Source organism: Gymnoscopelus braueri (genome assembly GCF_963280865.1).
Source record: "Gymnoscopelus braueri genome assembly, chromosome: 20".
Taxonomy (NCBI): Eukaryota; Metazoa; Chordata; class Actinopteri; order Myctophiformes; family Myctophidae; genus Gymnoscopelus; species Gymnoscopelus braueri.
In genome coordinates, this window is record NC_137622.1 from 39,290,010 (window position 1) to 39,309,378 (window position 19,369).

At 40.5% G+C, this 19,369-nt stretch overlaps 2 protein-coding genes across 2 annotated transcripts in view; one reads left to right on the forward strand and one right to left on the reverse strand.

Moving 5' to 3' along the window:
* Window positions 1–19,369, reverse strand: part of polr1a (RNA polymerase I subunit A) — a 445,779-nt gene that overhangs the window by 8,766 nt on the left and 417,644 nt on the right. The gene's annotated exons all lie outside the window — the stretch shown is intronic.
* The window catches only part of immt (inner membrane protein, mitochondrial (mitofilin)), a 39,988-nt gene continuing 23,494 nt past the window's right edge, over window positions 2,876–19,369 (forward strand). Inside the window, exons 1-5 of the mRNA XM_080415301.1 lie at window positions 2,876–3,047; window positions 6,986–7,056; window positions 11,335–11,527; window positions 12,356–12,485; window positions 18,253–18,351. Coding sequence (XP_080271427.1) covers window positions 3,006–3,047; window positions 6,986–7,056; window positions 11,335–11,527; window positions 12,356–12,485; window positions 18,253–18,351 — 535 coding nt within the window. The 5' untranslated portion in view covers window positions 2,876–3,005. The remainder of the gene's footprint in view (window positions 3,048–6,985; window positions 7,057–11,334; window positions 11,528–12,355; window positions 12,486–18,252; window positions 18,352–19,369) is intronic.

Here is a 19,369-nt window from a genome sequence, read left to right on the forward strand (position 1 = left end):
CAGACTGCACAGTGTGAAGGACGCACATAAAGAGAGACATCGAGGAGGACTTCAACACCAACAAGAGGAACTATTAGCAGAGATCCATACACTTGACATTCAGCTGGTAATTGCCCTGTAATCAATCCTGGATCGTAAGGTCACAGATCATTAATTACATTCTTGGACCATTACTGCATACAGCAGCTTTACGATGAACCCACTGTTCCCGACAACGAGCCAGCAGCAGGGAAACTCAGAAGAAGAAAGACCTTACAGTAGTCCACAGTCTACCAAGACTTTAACACAATCAGTAAAGAGACGTCGTCTGACTGACACAGGAAAGAAAACTCACATCTGTCAACAATGTGACAAGAGTTTCAGTCAGTTAGGTCACCTGAAGACACACCAGCGTGTCCACACTGGAGAAAAACCTTTCCACTGTAAACAGTGTGACAAGAGTTTCAGTGAGTCAGGTAGCCTACGGAGACACCAGCGTATTCACACTGGGGAAAAACCTTTCCATTGTAAACAGTGTGACAAGAGTTTTGCACAGTTAGGTGACCTGAAGACACACCAGCGTGTCCACACTGGAGAAAAACCTTTCTATTGTAAACAATGTGACAAGTGTTTTGGTCAGTTAGGTAGCCTACAGAGACACCAGCGTATTCACACTGGGGAAAAACCTTTCTATTGTAAAGAGTGTGGCAAGAGTTTTGGTCAGTTATGTCACCTGAAGACACACCAGCGTGTCCACACTGGAGAAAACCCTTTCTATTGTATTCTGGTAAAAAAAAAACTAAAACATAAATCCCTTTTTTATGACTTGAAATGTTTTCTCCTGTTTTCTTGTCAGTTGTCTTTTGAAAAAAATATCAAGTTTGAGAACCACTTATTTAGTACAAGTACATTTACTCAAGTACTGTACTTAAGTACAATGTTGAGGTATTTTTTACTTTACTGGAGTATTTCCAAATTTCTTTTTTTTTTTAATTTTTTATCCCACGATTTTTGTAACCCATTTTTTTTCACCCGGTGCCAATTTCCTAAATGATCCTGGGCGCTACACCTGCCCTACACCAGCGCTACACCAGTCCCCTTCAGCCTAGGGAGGCCAGGGCCGAGCTCATGCTTCCTTCAATGCATGAGAGCCAACTGACCTTCTTGTCACCTGACAGGGGGGAGTTTCCCTGGTAGGACGTAGCGCGTGGAAGGAACACGTTATTCCAACCAGTTCCCTTCCCCTCCATCAGGCGCCCCGGCTGTCATGGGGGAGGCGGTACTAGCGACCAGGATTACTACATGTTTTTGTGAGGGTATTAACTACCCGCTAGGAGACACGGGGAGAACATGCAAACTCCACACAGAGTAGGCCCTTTCACCAACCCCACCTAGGGTATGGGCGCTGATGACGCGGAGGAGAAGACATGCCCCCAGCGCCCACAGTGTCCCCCGGCGGGAATCGAACCCAGGACCTTCTAGCTGTGAGGCGACAGCGCTACCGACTGCGCCACCGTGCCCCGACTGCGCCACCGATTGCGCCACCGAGTATTTCCAATTTTCAATACTTTTACTTCTATCCCACTACATCTCAGAGGCAAATATTATACTTTTACTCCACTACAATTATTTGAAAACTTTAGTTACTTTGTAGATTTTGATTATTATTACAAAACATACATTAACCACTATATACATTTCGGCCATTTGAAAATAGACGATCTACAAGCTCGCGATGCGACGCATTGTGAGCTTGTAGATATTTTACATACATTTTATACATTTGAAAACTTGTGAAATGGGGCATTCTGCATAATGAGTACTTTCCACTTTTGGTACCAATACTTTTGTACTTTTACTCAAGTAAACATTGAATTCTGGACTTTTACTTAAAACAGAGTATTTCAACATTGCAGTATTGATACTTTTACCAAAGTAAGAAATATGAGTACCCTTTCCACCACTGATAGTCCATGAGCCAGAGCCCCAAAATTGAGCAATGATTATCGAAAGAGTGGGCAAAACCAAACCTATATTAAATTGTTCATAGGGTCAATACGAGTAAATAAATATATGATAACCTTTCCACAGGAGCAGCTTTTTCATGGTTATCACACATTTTGTTATTTTCCCCATACGTACATGACAGGTCAAAAAACTAAGTAAAATAAAAAAGAGTTATCATAATGAAACTTCCTGAGTTGATTACTTACATGAAGACAATGATTTATCGTATTACAAGTTTTCTGAAATTGTATATTTAAATATGCAAATTAGGCATTAGGAAAATATGCCCACATTTGCATAACTTTCCAGAATCAACATTGGAACATTGGACAAAGCCAGAGTCAACATACTTATTTCATTTTGTTAAGATGTTGGAGTCAAAGGTTTTTAACGAGGGAATATTCAATATTTGGCTCAATTTTGGCTCTGGCTCATGGACTAAATGCCTAATTTGCATATTTAAATATACAATTTTAGAAAACTTGTAATACGATAAATCATTGTCTTCATGTAAGTAATCAACTCAGGAAGTTTCATTATGATAACTCCTTTTTAAATTTTGTCATTTTTTCACCTGTCTTGTACGTATGGGGAAAATAACAAAATGTGTGATACTGATAACCATGAAAAAGCTGCTCCTGTGGAAAGGTTATCATATATTTATTTACTCGTATTGACCCTATGAACAATTTAATATAGGTATGGTTTTGCCCACTCTTTCGATAATGAAATCTTGTCTGGCTCATGGACTATGAGTAGTTTGGGACATATTTGGGAACCACACTGGCTCCTTTGACCTTTTTGACAGAGGGAGGGGGTGTGACTAGGCTGCGCGTGCGTACACGCCTCCTCCTCTCTGTGGCTGTCATTGGTGTTCTCAGTGAGTGTGTTGGTGTGTGTGTGTGTGTGTCTCTGAAGAGGAGGTGACAGCCTTTAGAATGACTTACTGATCCCAATCTGCATTGAATACAACAATAAGAATCCTTAGAAAACAACACAGAAACTGATCTGACACCATCATGCTGCGTGTGTGTCTGAAAGGGGCGAACTCTGCGGCACGGGTAAGGACCACCGACATGGGCAAATATGTGTGTTTAGCATTGTTAGCATGCTAACATGCTAACTGTTAGCATGCTAATAATGCTAACGGACCCGTCTAAGCAGACCGTGTAGCCTGCTAGCAATATGCTAACAGACCGTGTAGCCTGTTAGCATGCTAACAACAGACCCAACCTAAGGGGCAGACCGTGTAGCCTGTTAGCAGCAGGCTGTGGCTAGCTAGCAGACCAGTAGTAGCCACCGTTAGCATGCTAACGGTGGCTATCATTAGCATTATTATATATCTATGGGTGGCTCCAACGGGGTTGGTTGGGCTGCACTGCTCGGCTAGCATGCTAACAGGCTAGTTGTCATTAACCTCAGTACAGTGGTGGAAAGTAACTAAGTACATTTACTCAAGTACTGTACTTAAGTACAATTTTGAGGTATTTGTACTTTACTTGAGTATTTCCAATTTCCAATACTTTTAATTCTACTCCACTACATCTCAGAGGCAAATATTGTACTTTTACTCCACTACAATTATTTGAAAACTTTAGTTACTAGTTACTTTTCAGATATAAACTATGATATAATGAAACATACATTAACCACTTTAGCCCTATTTTATACCCAGGCTATTTGAAAATAGCAGATCTACAAGCTCACAACGCGTCGCACCGCGACGCGTTGTGAGCTTGTAGATCTGCTATTTTCAAATATTTAGTACTTTTACTTTTGGTACTTTAAGTACATTTTGATGCCAATACTTTTGTACTTTTACTCAAGTAAATTTTGAATTCTGGACTTTTACTTGTAACAGAGTATTTTTATATTGCAGTATTGGTACTTTTACTTAAGTAAAGAATTTGAGTACTTCTTCCACCACTGCCTCAGTAGCCTGAGAGTGCCTGGCTGCGCTACTCTGCTAGCCTGTGTTAGCATGCTAACACAGGCTAGTTGTCATTCAATGACCCACAGCACAGGCTGTATCAAGGGCCTCGGGGGGGTTTTGCTTTTAAACTTTTAAGCAGCAGCTATAAACTGCATCATATGAGCTCTTCGTTGTGTTAACAATGCTGCACACCTGGTGTGCATTTAAAGAGGAGGAGAATGACATTGTTAGCTCATATGTAGTTAGCCACTATTGGGGCTAAAACACACACACACACACAGGGAGCTGTTGCAAACCCACACACACACACACACACATGCTTGTTGGGGAAGGAGGCGTTGTTCCCATCAGACTGACCTGGGCCGTTCACCAATCAAAAGGCAAGGACGTATAGATTGACGTGTATAAAAGCAAATCAAGGCAGTGGAGAGGCGGGTCATTGCCGGTAGTGTGTCCAAAGACACACAGAGTCACAGTCACACAGTAAAAGACAAACTTTAATATCTGACACCTGACAAGAAGAGAGAGATAAGGCAGTCAGTCAGTCACTGGTGGCCGGTTTGTTAAGTACAGTAGTGGCTGGATCGTACAGCCTGGCTTCTATCAGAGAAGACACGAGAGAGAGAGAGAGAGTTATGATTAATAGTAATAAGGGCGTGTGACCTTGCCACTGTGTTGCAGAATGTACCGTCTATTATGGAATTGTGTTAGAGCGTGTCAATACTCATGTTGGCGCCAGAGGAACAGCATGTCACATGTAGGCTACATGTCAGTGTCCCATCAGTATGTGGATAGGCTACATGCTCGTACATACTGTGAAATTGAACATTGTGTTCATTTGAGCATTATGCTTGATCCGTTGTTATACTTAAATGCAGTGGTTTCTCAATATTTTTTTAATTTCAAGGACCCTCAGTTTGGTATATACAAGACCACGGACCCCCTTAACTCTGACAGTGTACAAATGGAACCAAATGGACCCTTATGGGTCCATTTGGTTCCATTTGTACACCGTCAGAGTTACCGCCCCATAAGGGCGTTTAGTTCCTAATTATCTATTAGCTGAGGAGCGGCCATAGCTGAGTGGTTAGTGAGCCCGCCTAGGGAGCCAGAGGCCCTGGTTGCCCCAGGTACGATTCCAGGCCAGGCCAGCATATGAGTCGATGAAATGAAATTTGTCCCTGAGCAAGACTCTTAACCCCTAATTGCTCACAGGCCCTCATTGGAAACAAGCCCGCAAGGACTTTCATGAACGTCATGTTAAAAGGAATTATCCTTATCCTTATTATGTTGCTGGGGACCCCCTGGAACCTCCCTGAAGGAGGACCCTTAAGTTGGGGGTCCTCAGACCCCCAAGGCTCCCCCACCTTGAGGAACACTGCTTTAATGATAAATCATTGGTAGTCACAATCATACAATTCTCAAGTGGTATTTCGTACAGCGCTGTCTGTTCCTCACATTTTATGGATTTTGTCTATTTCAGTGACTAGGTCGGAGAGGCTTATATAATAATAATAGCTATTTAATGTTTCATCATATATTAACTAACAGTGATATCATATAAGTTCTGACACACAGGAGGCAAAACACCAGCCACAACGCGTTGCATCGCAACTTAAGCTTAGATCTGCTATTTTGACAATCTTTTAACCTTTTTTTGGACTATATAATGACCCAAAAATGCAAGTTATGATTGTGTGCAACATGCTTGAAATGTTGGACTACCTCCAAACAGACAAGGCCTGTGATCTGACTTTGCCCACCCCCCAAAGGGGAGCCCGGAACCCAGGTTGGAAAAGACTGGTTTACACGGAGGATCTGCATGCATGGTTTATTGTCATCAATACTCTTATTCCTTTCTCTTGTTCCCTCTCTCTTGTCTTTATCTCTCTCCCTCTCTCCTTGTCCTCATCTCCTGTTCGCTCTCTCTTGTCTCCATGTGTCTCTCTCTCTTGTCTCCATGTGTCTCTCTCTTGTCTCCATGTGTCTCTCTCTTGTCTCCATGTGTCTCTCTCTCTTGTCTCCATGTGTCTCTCTCTTGTCTCCATGTGTCTCTCTCTCTTGTCTCCATGTGCCTCTCTCTCTCTTGTCTCCATGTGTCTCTCTCTCTTGTCTCCATGTGTCTCTCTCTTGTCTCCATGTGTCTCTCTCTTGTCTCCATGTGTCTCTCTCTCTTGTCTCCATGTGCCTCTCTCTCTCTTGTCTCCATGTGTCTCTCTCTTGTCTCCATGTGTCTCTCTCTTGTCTCCATGTGTCTCTCTCTCTTGTCTCCATGTGTCTCTCTCGCTTGTCTCCATGTGTCTCTCTCTCTTGTCTCCATGTGTCTCTCTCTCTTGTCTCCATGTGTCTCTCTCGCTTGTCTCCATGTGTCTCTCTCGCTTGTCTCCATGTGTCTCTCTCTTGTCTCCATGTGTCTCTCTCTCTTGTCTCCATGTGTCTCTCTCGCTTGTCTCCATGTGTCTCTCTCTCTTGTCTCCATGTGTCTCTCTCTCTTGTCTCCATGTGTCTCTCTCGCTTGTCTCCATGTGTCTCTCTCGCTTGTCTCCATGTGTCTCTCTCTCTTGTCTCCATGTGTCTCTCTCTCTTGTCTCCATGTGTCTCTCTCTCTTGTCTCCATGTGTCTCTCTCTCTTGTCTCCATGTGTCTCTCTCGCTTGTCTCCATGTGTCTCTCTCTCTTGTCTCCATGTGTCTCTCTCTCTTGTCTCCATGTGTCTCTCTCTTGTCTCCATGTGTCTCTCTCTCTTGTCTCCATGTGTCTCTCTCTCTTGTCTCCATGTGTCTCTCTCTCTTGTCTCCATGTGTCTCTCTCTCTCTTGTCTCCATGTGTCTCTCTCTCTTGTCTCCATGTGTCTCTCTCTCTTGTCTCCATGTGTCTCTCTCTCTTGTCTCCATGTGTCTCTCTCTCTTGTCTCCATGTGTCTCTCTCTCTTGTCTCCATGTGTCTCTCTCTCTTGTCTCCATGTGTCTCTCTCTCTTGTCTCCATGTGTCTCTCTCTCTTGTCTCCATGTGTCTCTCTCTCTTGTCTCCATGTGTCTCTCTCTCTTGTCTCCATGTCTCTCTGCAGAAGTGCCTGTGCGGTCAAGGACCCTCTCATCCACTGCAGCAGTGTCGACGCTACACAGCAGGGGGGTCAGGGTAAGCTCGCTCTGCAGCCCCCACACACACACACACACACACACACACACACACACACACACACACTGTAGTCCTTATTATCAGTGTATTGATGATGTCTGATATTGAAGTCAAGAATAAGGATCAGTGGTGCTCAATCTTTTTCATGTCAAGGACCCTCAAAATTATGTTTTTGGCCGCGGACCCCCATAAGAATATTTTGTTCCAGGGACACCCCAGAAGCAAAGATTTGAGTTAAAAATGTTCGCTTTAAAAATATATATATTCAGAAGATTTGCACACATTTTCACGATTTTTCAAAAATAGCAGATCTACAAGCTCGTAGCGCGGCACTCGGTGCCGCGCTATGAGCTTGTATATCTGCTATTTTTGAATAGCCCCAAAGTGTAAAATAATGCTTTTTAGCTCAAATCTAAAAATGACACAGTTCCAGGTCTTAATGGGTTAACATCTCCGGAGAGAGAATGCGTGTGATCCCATTGGTTCACCGATCTGTCCGTCAGCCTCCGCCCCCGTCAACACAACGTTTGGAGCGACGCCCACTGCACTCTGGTTGGTTGGGGGGGAAATGAAACACTTCCTATAGACGAATCCACAGACGCGCTGCCTGTAGGCGGCCATTGCTGCGGTGTCGCGTCCGCGGAGCGTTGACGCCGCAGCGATGGCTGCGCGCAGGGCAGCGCTCCGTGGATTTGTGTTTACCCGGAACACCGACTTGTTGGTCCAGGCTTTTATTTTTTAGCTAAACTAAAAAATAAAAGCTTGGAGGTCGAGGCTAGGATATTACTGATTCCCCTTTTTTGTTCCAAAATGGAGAAAAAAAATGTTTAAATTATTTTAGATTTTGTTGTTGTTTGTTTAGATAACAAAAATATTGTAATTATTTTTAAGCGATACCTGAAGTAAATCTATTACTAAACGGTTTATAATTAGTGGCGTCTGTGTGATAGAGACCATGCTGAAACAGTTTGTCCTGAAAACACACAAAGCAGCAGTTGAACCATTTGTTGACGATAACATTTTGAGCTGCTTGTTGTACGTTTTATTCATAGGAAACTTAATGGACCCTTAAAGGAGCACTTCACCCATTTTCCAGCTTATATTCTTCATATAATTGGTCCTCCTCACTAATTTCCGTCTGCTCACTCTGCAGGCAATTCCATAGATAACAAATAACTCTGCAGAGTGAGTGAGTAGATGGAAATTGTTGACGTGACAACAGCAATTCAGTGTACACAAGATACTAAAGACTAAGAATATAACTAGACTGTAATGAAATAAAAAAAGAAAGATGAGATAAAAGTATGTTTAAAAGAAAGGTTTAAGACACACACACACTAACCCTCTTTAAAACCCTTTTGGAAAACAAGTTTGTTTATGTTATGAATTTCTTTTGGATCATGGAAATATGGGAATGTCAGGCAATCCATAAATAACAAATGGAAATGCTGCTGTGGACTTTTCCTCCATGCTTTTTGGGGTTATTTTCCAAACTAGATCGGCAATTTCCAACCTGTGGGCTGTTAGGATATTGCAAGTTCCCAAATAATTGGCAAAAACTTTAAAATGATAATAGAACTTGAATACTGAAAAGATGAAACATAAACGTGTTCTTACGTTTAGTTCCATTGATCCAAAGCCGGGAACACGATCGATTTTGATTGATCATCCAATCTGACCACTTAACACGGCGGCCAATCGGCTGCCCGTGTTAACACATTTTTTGCCTAGATCGAGTTAACTCGTTTTTAAGAATCCATCGCTTGATTGCCTAGATCGAGTTTTTTTTTTATTTGACCCAAAGACCAAGGAGATATGATTTGTCGAAGATCTAGACTCCCATCCACTTCCTTGTTAACTTAAAACTTAAAAAAATTGTATCTCAGCTCCTGAGTACTTTTTTTTTTCAATGTAAAAACCCTGGCATGAAAATGCAAAAAAATCTGAAATAATTCTGGCAATCAATGTGTTAAGTGGTCAGAGATGGGTGGGCTGACGAATGCTTTCAAGATCTAGTTCAAGTGGGCCCTGATCAAGAAATAGTTGGGGACCACCACCACTGGGCTAGATGGCAAATCTGTCTGCCTATTAACCACGTAACCCATTAAGACCTGGAACTGTGTCATTTTTAGATTTGAGCTAAAAAGCATTATTTTACTCATTGGGCTATTTTTTTTAAATCGTGAAAATGTGTGCAAATCTTTGAATATATATATTTTTAAAGCGAACATTTTTAACTCAAATCTTTGCTTCTGGGGGGTCCCTGGAACAAAAGATTTTGATATGGGGGTCCGCGGCCAAATGCATATAATTTAGGTGGTCCTTGACACACAAAGATTGAGCACCACTGATATAGAAACATACGTTTTTCAGAAAACTGTTGGGATTTAGGAGACATGTAGAATCGGCTTCAGGTCTCAATGGGTTAAACTGTCGGGTGGAAACCTCATATGTCCAAAACTGTTACTTTTCAGTATTCAAATAAAAAAAATAGCAGATCTAATACTTTTGTGTGATGCTGTAGTATGATCGAGTAGAGCATTCATTTACTAAAAAACACAAAAAGTTAAAATATGGAGATAAGAGGCAACTATATACTTAGGTGACTGGGGTACTTGGCCCGCTTCTTTTTCCCACTACATAATTTTTTTTTTCACAGGAAAAAAATATTTAAAATAGCTGATCTACAAGCGCACAATGTGTCTCACCGCAACGTGCTGTGAGCTTGTGGATCTGCTATTTTTCACTGAGCCCAGAATAGGGACGCTCGGAGTCGTGTAGTTGGAAGGGAACAGTCATGCCTGACATTGACTAAATTAAATTAAATTAAATCACATCTGTTTGCATGGAAAAGTAGCCGGAGATAAACTGACCATCACTGGTCCTGTTGGTCTTGGGAGTCGAGTTGAGTGGAAAAGCCATTTAGGGTCATAATTCATAACATTTCCTGATTCCTGTCCCTTGCTGTGTCATGTTTTCTGCGAACATTAAAATAAAGTAAAGCTCTGTGCACTGGTCATCACTGGCCTACTGTACGTTTCTCTGCCGCATAATGTTTTTCTACCTCCTGAAGATTTAATGAAGCATTAATGAATTGATTGAATACAAATAAATAAATAGTTAAAACTTAACTTTTCCCTGACAATTCATATATAAACTATACAAATATTTTCCTGCTCATTACTGTGCACATGTACTATATAAGTCTTCGTGTTTGAGCACAAATATGCATTTTGAGAACCCAAAAATTGTCGGCGTGCGCGTGCGCCACCCATCCTCCCCCACACCTTCAGCTTCTGGCTAGGGGAAACACTGCATTTTGAAAATGGCATGTTTCGCCAAGAATGCATAGTAAAACACAGGAGCCGAGATGCAGGCCTTTTCCCAAATAAATTAACCAGGGAGTGAATGGAGCAGCAGTACATCTTTGGGTCACGTTATCTCCTGGTTCTGTGTGAACAAAACAAAACAAAAACTCGTCTTTCTCGCCGACGGCAGGCGGCGCCTTAGCAGAATACAACGAGAAATCTCGTCGGTGCCAGGCAAAGAGTTAATTAACAGCATGCAAGTAGTACAGAGGTACAGTTGTACTATAGTGCTAGGAGGATAACGCGAAAAGCCCTGAGGGCTTGTCAATTCATCAAGACATACAATACTATACAAGACGTAATCAATTCTCGTAGGAGCAATACAAGTATATTTACAGAATAAACAGTGTGGGGTCATTTCTTTTGGCAAGCTGCAATCCCGGCTGGCAAAATAAATAAGCCAAAATCAAATTATCTATGACCCCCCCATGGGGTTTCCACAGAGTTCTTCCCCCCAGGACCAGTGACTCAAGCGGCGTGTTTATTTTTAGTATGTTGCACAATGCACGGACACAGCTTGGTTTTAACAGGCAGGCGATTTTCTTTCAAAGGCCTGAAGCAGAGCATTTGAAGTGGTCAAACTAGCAATATGTTCAGAAACCTCTTAATAGTCTCGGATATTTCATATAAAAGCATAGGTTAAAGTCTCAGTCTGTGATTTTTTTCACCTGGTTGGCAGTGTGTAGAACAGCAGGAGCAATATTACTAAAACATCATAATTTTACATATTGTGTTCATTGTTTAGGAATCCTCACAAATCACACATTAGGACTTGGTCATACAAATATTTTCAGTCGTGATTTTTTTTTCTTTGCGTTAATCCATGCATCTATCTTCTTGGGCACCCTCTCTCCTCCTCCTCCTCCTCCTCCTCCTCCTCCTCCTCCTCCTCCTCCTCTCCTCTCCTCAGGGGTTCGGCTGGTAAGGTAATAGCGGCGGGTTTTCTTACGGTAGGGGGAGGAGTCGGTGGGACGGTGCTCTATGCCAACTGGGACCCCAAGTTCCGGACGACGGTGGAGCAGAACGTGCCGTACTCTGACACGCTGTTCGGCATGGCGCTGGGGCCCATTCCGGCCAGCGCTCCCACACCCCTCAAAAAACAGGTCAGTATGATGATGCACTAGTTAAAGGTAGGGTAAGTGATTTTCTTTGGTTAAAATAAGTGTTAAATAGCTCTATATTCTGATAGCACTCATTGCTGTAGAGTGTTTGTTCAGTAAAAGGAGTCTCCATGTCACTCCAGCTCTTTATAAAACAGAAAATGCATTTTCTTTTCAGTTTCAGTTTCATTTCCAATTTTATCCAATCAGGATATAGATTAAACAAGTGAAATTGGAAGTGATGACACTAAGAAATGAGCATGCAAAATTGGAACTGGAACACTGAAAAATGAAAAAAAATAAAAATGAAGCTTAAAAATTTGTACTTTCTCCTGATTGGCTGAGATTTTGACACCTACCGGAAAATGTATTTTCTGTTTATTAGAGAGCTGGAGAGACGTGGAGACTCCTGTTACTGAACAAACACTCTATAGCAATGATTACTTTCAGAATATAGTACTTTAACCTTTTAACAAAATACTTTTTGTTTTAAGCAAAAAATATCACTTACCCTACCTTTAACACTATTAGATTAGGTTATTATTGATATTTATTGTGCTTCCCTGTCAGTGGTGAGCTGGTATTTAATCATCATAATTCAAGAATACCCTATTGCGTATGAACTTCACTTCTGTTACTGTAGTGTAGGGGTTGAAAATATACACTTATTTCAATTCACATGACAAAAAGTGAATAAGCGCGTGTCGCGCTGCAAGCTTGTGCATCTGCAATGTTTTTTTAAACATTTTTTAAAAACGCTTTTCCTGCTTTTATCCGCATGGTTCAAGTGGTTAAAATGTGACTTTGTTGTCGTTTTTTTCTGTGCCAAAGTTGGAGCTGTCCCAGCCCCCCTCTCTGATGTTCGAGGAGTCCAAGCCCAAAGCAGAGAAGAAGAAGAAGAAGGAGGAGACAGCAGAGAGCCCCGCCCCCGAGACAAGTCCGACAACACAGACCCTAGAACGTAAGAGATAGAGAGGGGGGGGGGGGTTATGATCGGTAGTGTACTGTATATATTAGGAGTTATACTGTACTTAGTTGCGTGCGGGTGTCGTGCACTGCAAAGTGGGGCTGGTGAATTAACTGATTCACTGCCAATCACGTAGATCTACGCGAACCTATTTAAAGCCGCCACGTGCCAATCGCGTAGATCTACATGAACTAAAAAAATAAATAAAAAAAATCTATTTGACCCAAAGATCAAGGAGATATGATTTTTCGAAGATCTAGACTCCTATCCACTTCCTTGTTAACTTAAAACTTAAAAATTCTGTATCTCGGCTCCTGAGTACTTTTATTTTTCAATGAAAAACTCTGGCACTGGCTAAAGAAATATGAAAATACCTCTGGTGGGTTAATAGTCGAATATCGAATATTCCTTGAATATGGGGAAAATATGTATATTCAAATATGAAAATTAATATTTGAATATATATATATATATTTTTTAAATGTTTATTTGACAGGGACAATACCAAAAACAATGTATGAAGTTATAAAAACAAACAAAAGATGTTTTATTGGCTCCAAGCACTCGATACATTGTTTTTTGTATTGTTTCTGTCAAAAAAGAAAATTGGAAAATATTCTTGTTTGAAAAAAATATATATATATTTTTTTCTAATACCGTAATAATATTCGAATATCTGCCAATTTCTAAGACCAATATTCTAATATCATTTCTGAGGAAAGTTGACAGCCCTACTGCAAAGAGGCCAACCTGCTCACAACGCATTGCTTGCGCATGCGAGCTTGTAGATCGGCTATTTTCAGTGCCCGACACAAATACGCATAAATCCGGCTCACCTGTCATTGGGTTTTATTTGTTCCATCGCTCATTCAAATGTTAATTTTTTAATGTTGATTTGATTTTTTTTTTTTGTTGATTTCCCCTGCAGCAGCCCCAGAGGTCACTGAGGGTAAGACTGTAGTGTAGCTTTTAGTTTTTTTTACTGTAGACTGTAGTCTCTCGTAGCCAAGACAACTATTCCACTATCTCCGAATGCTACTGTATATACAGAGTCTGGAACTACACCTCCCTGAAAACCGAGAAAGGAAGCTGATTGTCCTCTGTTTGTCATTTACGTTCACGAAGGCATATTTTTGAAAATTGTGGAAGGCAACAGTCTGGCTCGAGAGACCAACTGTAGACTGTCTAGATGTCAGGGGGGTCCCCAAATGACAGTGAAGTGACAATTTAAGGACTTTTAAGACCTATATAGATACTATAAAAACTGATCAAACATTGGCCAAAATTTTAAATGATATAAGAAAGTGGCAAAGAACGTAAAAAAAAAAGCAAGGGGTTGTGATCTTGTAGATCTGCTATTTTCTAAAATGTTGCCTACATAAATCCAAGTGCTTATCAGGGTGGGGGGTCCTCCTCAGTTCAAATACGATTTTCTTTCGGTGGGTCGCGGCCTGAAGGGGGTACAGGTGTGCTACCTTGCCCAATGTTGCTTGAATATTACTCAAGTTCCGTATTCCACAAGGGGGAAAAAACTAACAGGGTTTGTCTGTTATGTTGGTTTGCATGTTCATATTCAAGAAGACATAATAAGTCTTGAGGCAGGACTTAAATCAGGCACATGTGGAAAGTAGTCAGCCATGGGGGGATTAGTCTAGGGCTATTATTATATTTTATAGGGATTATTATTGTGATAGGTGTGGACAGACACAGTGCACTTCTGCAGTGCAAGCATTCCCAAGGCTGATAAGACCCGTTACTTCCATTCTTCTGTGGTGTATGTATGGAAAGCAGCTCCATCATCCTTATCAGATGCAGGCGTGGCTGGGGTGCCAACCGCGTCGATTCCGGTTCCTTAACTCATTGAGTGCCATTCACATGTTTTAAAGGGGTAGTTCACCCCCCAAATAACTTTTTTTCTATTGATTACTCACCCCATGGAACCTTGAATTCATGGATATTTTTTTGTTTTTGTCGCATTCCTTCCTTTATTATTTGATTATAATAAATTTAGCCCCATTGATTCCGGTAGGAGACACAAATGCATTTGTGTCTCCTACCGGAATCAATGGGGACACATTTATTATAATCAAATTATTGGCTTAGGAATGTGACAAAAACAAAAAAATATCTATGAATTCAAGGCTCCAGATGGTCAGTAATCAATAGAAAAAAGTTATTTTGGGGGTGAACTACCCCTTTAACGCTATGGTGCAACATGCCAATCACGTGTTTCACGTGTTTTTGAAAAAAGTTGTAGTTTTTTTTTGGTTCAGAACCCATCATTATCTGAAGATTTGCAGCTCCATCCACTCCTTGTTTAACTTATAACTGAAAAAGACTATCTCGCTTCCTAAGCACTTTTCTTTTACTTTGAAGAAAAAAAAAAAGAAAAATCGTAATGGTGAGAAATAGCCAGAAATCATTTGGGCACTCAATGAGTTAACAGTTCCCTTAAAGGTCTGTAACTCTTGAGAGTGTACAAATGGAACCAAATGGGTCCATTTGGTTCCATTTGTACACTCTCGGAGTTATGGTGGTCCTTGAAATTAAAAAAGTTTGAGAACCACCGGTATTGTAATTGTATTGTAGCACAGTGTTTCTCAAACCTTTTCATGTCAAGGACCCCCAAAATGATATGTATTTGGCCGCGGACCCCCGTGTCAAAATATGTTGTTCCAGGGACCCCCCAGAAGCAAAGATTTGAGTTACAAATGTTCGCTTTAAAAAATATATATATATTCTGTATTCAAAGATTTAGCACGGCACTCGAGCTTGTATATCTGCTATTTTTGAACCAAAGTATAAAAGGTTAAAGTAGTTAAACGTATTGTGATGCTATATTAGCACATTTTGCTGGGGACCCCCTGGTACCCCGCCAAGGACCCCTAGCAGACGTGAAGTCCACATACCAGCTCTGACCGTGTGATTAAAAAAACAAACTGTTCCGGAAACGGTTCCAAATTTGACAGAATCGATTCTCGCTCCTCAATGTTGGATCCCAACCCTATTCACTATACTGTACTAGACAGCATTTACATGAACTGTGACAGTCCTGTTGTGTTGTATTTAATAGTAACGATACATTATTAATGGATTGAGCAGTTTAAGAAGGTTTGAGTAAAACAAACACACACAAACAGTGAATAATGCTGACCAAACGATGCATTTTGGGGCTTGTTGGAAGATTCTGTTTCATGTTGGTCAAAGTGTGAGTCACAAACGTAATCTGAGCTGTTGTAAAGTCATATCTTTCAGATATTGGATGTTCTTACCAAATCAAATAGTGATGCTAGAAAAAAATCCCAAGAACTCACGGCAACAAATCGTTTAATGCATAATAAGTGCATTTTTTTAAATGTATTTAAAAAGCTTGACATGTTTAAACATGGTGTCTGTGTCAAAGCCATCATATCACTCTGGATAAGAGCTTCTGCTAACATGCCTAAATTGTAATTGCAAATTGTTAAGGCAAGGCAAGTTCATTTGTATAGCACATTTCAACAGCAAGGCAATTCAATGTGCTTTACATAAGACATTAAAGGTAGGGTAAGTGATATTTTTGGGTTAAAACAAAAAGTATTTTGTTAAAAGGTTAAAGCACTATATTCTGATAGTAATCATTGCTATAGAGTGTTTGTTCAGTAACAGGAGTCTCCCCGTCTCTCCAGCTCTTTAATAAACAGAAAAGAAATTTTCCGGTAGGTGTCAAAATCTCAGCCAATCAGGAGAAAGTACCCATTTTTAAGCTTCATTTTTATAGTGTTCCAGTTCCAATTTTGCCTGCTCATTTCTTAGTGTCATCACTTCCAATATCACTTGTTTAATCTATATCCTGATTGAGTTCTCTATCCTGATTGGATAAAATTGGAAATGAAACTGAAACGAAAATGCATTTTCTGTTTTATAAAGAGCTGAAGAGACAAGGAGACTCCTTTTACTGAACAAACACTATAGCAATGAGTACTATCAGAATATAGAGCTATTTAACGCTTATTTTAACCAAAGAAAATCACTTACCCTACCTTTAAGCAAAGGAAACTCATTACAACAGGACATTAGAATACAACAAAAACAAAAGAAGCAAAAATAAAACTTACAGCAGCAAACAAAAAGGTTTTTTAGCTGTGATTTATAAGATTTAAGAGTGGCAGCAGACCTGCAGTTTTCTGGGAGTTTGTTCCATATATGTGGTGCATAAAAACTTAAATGTTGCTTCTCCAAGTTTAGTTTTGATTCTAGGGACAGAAAGAAGACCTTTCACAGATGAACCTGAGATCGTTCTGGATGGTTCATAAAATCGCACAAGATCAGAAATGTATTTTGGCCCCTAAACCATTCAAAGCTTTATAGACCAACATAGGGCTGTCAACTTTCCTCAGAAATGATATTCGAATATTGGTCTTAAAAATTGGCAGATATTCGAATATATTAGAATATTATTATTATTATTATAAAAAATATATATATATATTTAAAAAAGAAAATCATTCGTTTTTGACAGACGGTACAAAAAACAATGTATCGAGTGCTCGGATCCAATAAAACATATATTTTGTTTGTTTTTATAACGTGATACATTGTTTTTTGTATTGTCCCTGTCAAATAAACATTTAAAAAAAATATATATATATTCGAATATTAATTTTCATATTCGAATATACATATTTTCCCAATATTCGAATAATATTCGAATATCTAATATTAGTTTGACAGCCCTAGACCAACAGTAGTTTTTCTAAATTGATTCTTTGATATGCAGGGAGCCAGTTAATGACCGCGTTTGACCACTATCGTGACATGCTCAGAATCGGGATGCATGTGGTTAAATGCGACGGGGTCGGGTCTTTGTAAAGGTTGACGTAATGGGAGGGCGGTATCAACGCCGTGTCCCTCCAGAGCCCTCCAGAAAGACTGACCTCTTCAGATTCCACCTCAGTCCTTAGCTCCTGACCTAGATTACGACGACCATGCAGACATACCGTGTGGTCAGTGTTGCCAGATTCTGTGAGAGAAACAAGCAACCAGGTCTAGGAAAACCAGCCCAAAAAGAAGCGATTATGGGCCACGAGCACTTTTAACATATACATCAGCTATTTGAAAATAGCAGATCTACAAGCTCACAACGCGTCGCATCGCGACGCGTTGTGAGCTGGTAGATCGGCTATTTTCAAATAAAACCTTGCAGGGAAATTATAATGAGCAGATTTGGCAACCCTGACCGTGGTCATTTGTTCTAATTTTTTTTGTTGCTTGTTTTTCCTCGACCACAATGTTATAAATGTAATTTGAGATAACGTGTTATTTATGAAGATGCTTGGTTCATTGTTTACCTGGTGTACCTGGTAAATGTACAGATTATTTTTGTTAGTATTATTGTTTAGACTGATGCTAGGTTCTTGGTTTACCTGTGATCCTAGTTAACTGAGGCACTAATACTGCCGTCTCTCTGCATTTGATGTATGCGTTTACCTTGCTTATCCCATTAAGACCTGAAACGCATCTGTGTCACTTTAGATTTCTTTGGCTAATCAAAAATAGCAGATATACAAGCTCATAGCGCGGCACCGAGTGCCGCGCTATGAGCTTGTAGATCTGCTATTTTTGAAAAATCTTGAAAAAAAAAAAAATCTAGATTTTTTTTCCCCCCCCCAAAAACTGTTAGGATTTAGATTTGTTTTAAGAATCGCCTCACAGGTCTTAATGGGTTATTGTAAAGTCGCTACTGGATAAGTCATACATAAGTTGTACATTGTAATTGTAGAGTCGTCTCTCGAAGCGTCTCTACTCATCTCGGGCTTGAGCGAGGTTCCTTGTGTGCCCGCGCCACACGACACCGAGCTCACCACCACACCACCCGCAGGTGACCCCCCCCCCCCCCCCCCCCCCGATCCGCCCTGACCTGACATGCATGTCTGCTGCGTGTTTTCACGCCACTAAAACCGGGGCTTCATCATTCATGTGTGTTTTCTTGTGGTTGTCACGTGCATGGGACATGGGACTAACTTCCACCTTTGTTCTGTTGGTGTGTTGTTGTACTGACGGTTGGTTTTGTCTGGCTGAAGCTGCAATCCATAAATTATTGTATCTTTTTGTAAATAAAACGTTATTTATAACCTGTACGCTAGAGCAGTGCACACACCTGTGGGTCAGGGACCACTAGTGGGCCGCGACGGTATTGCAAGTGGGCGCCTAAATAATTGGCAAAACACTAAGATTTTAATAATATAACATTCATGTGAGAATATATATTTAAAAAATATTAAAAGTCATGGTATTTTTCTTTGAAAACCTTGACAAATATAGATTTCATTGTGATACTGATAAGGAACTGAAAGTATACTATGTTATTTACATTGATCCAAGCTGGAACACAAATCGATTAATTTATCACATATATTTTTTTTAAAAATGCATGCGGCCCAACTATCTGACCAACCTTTGAGATTTTCAAGTCCAGAAAAGTTTGAGAACCACTGTGTTTATACAATATAACTAACAACATCAGCAGTGGTTAGAGGTGGTCTACCTCAGTTCCCAAACTTTTAGATCCTGTGGTCAGGTAGGACATCTACTGGTTGACAAGGGGTATTGCATGAACCTCAAAGCACTTTTGGCACGAGAACTTAACCCATTGAGGCCTGGAGGTTCCGGTTCTGCAAAATGTCTTCTAAATCCTAAACGGTTTTCTGAAAAAAACTTATGTTTCTATATCAGTGGTGCTCAAACTTTTTCATGTCAAGGACCCGCAAAATGATATGAATTTGGCCGCCGACCCCCATCTCAAAGTATTTTGTTCCAGGGACCCCCCAGAAGCAAAGATTTGAGTTAATGTTTGCTTTAAAAGAATATATATATATATATTCAAAGATTTGCACACA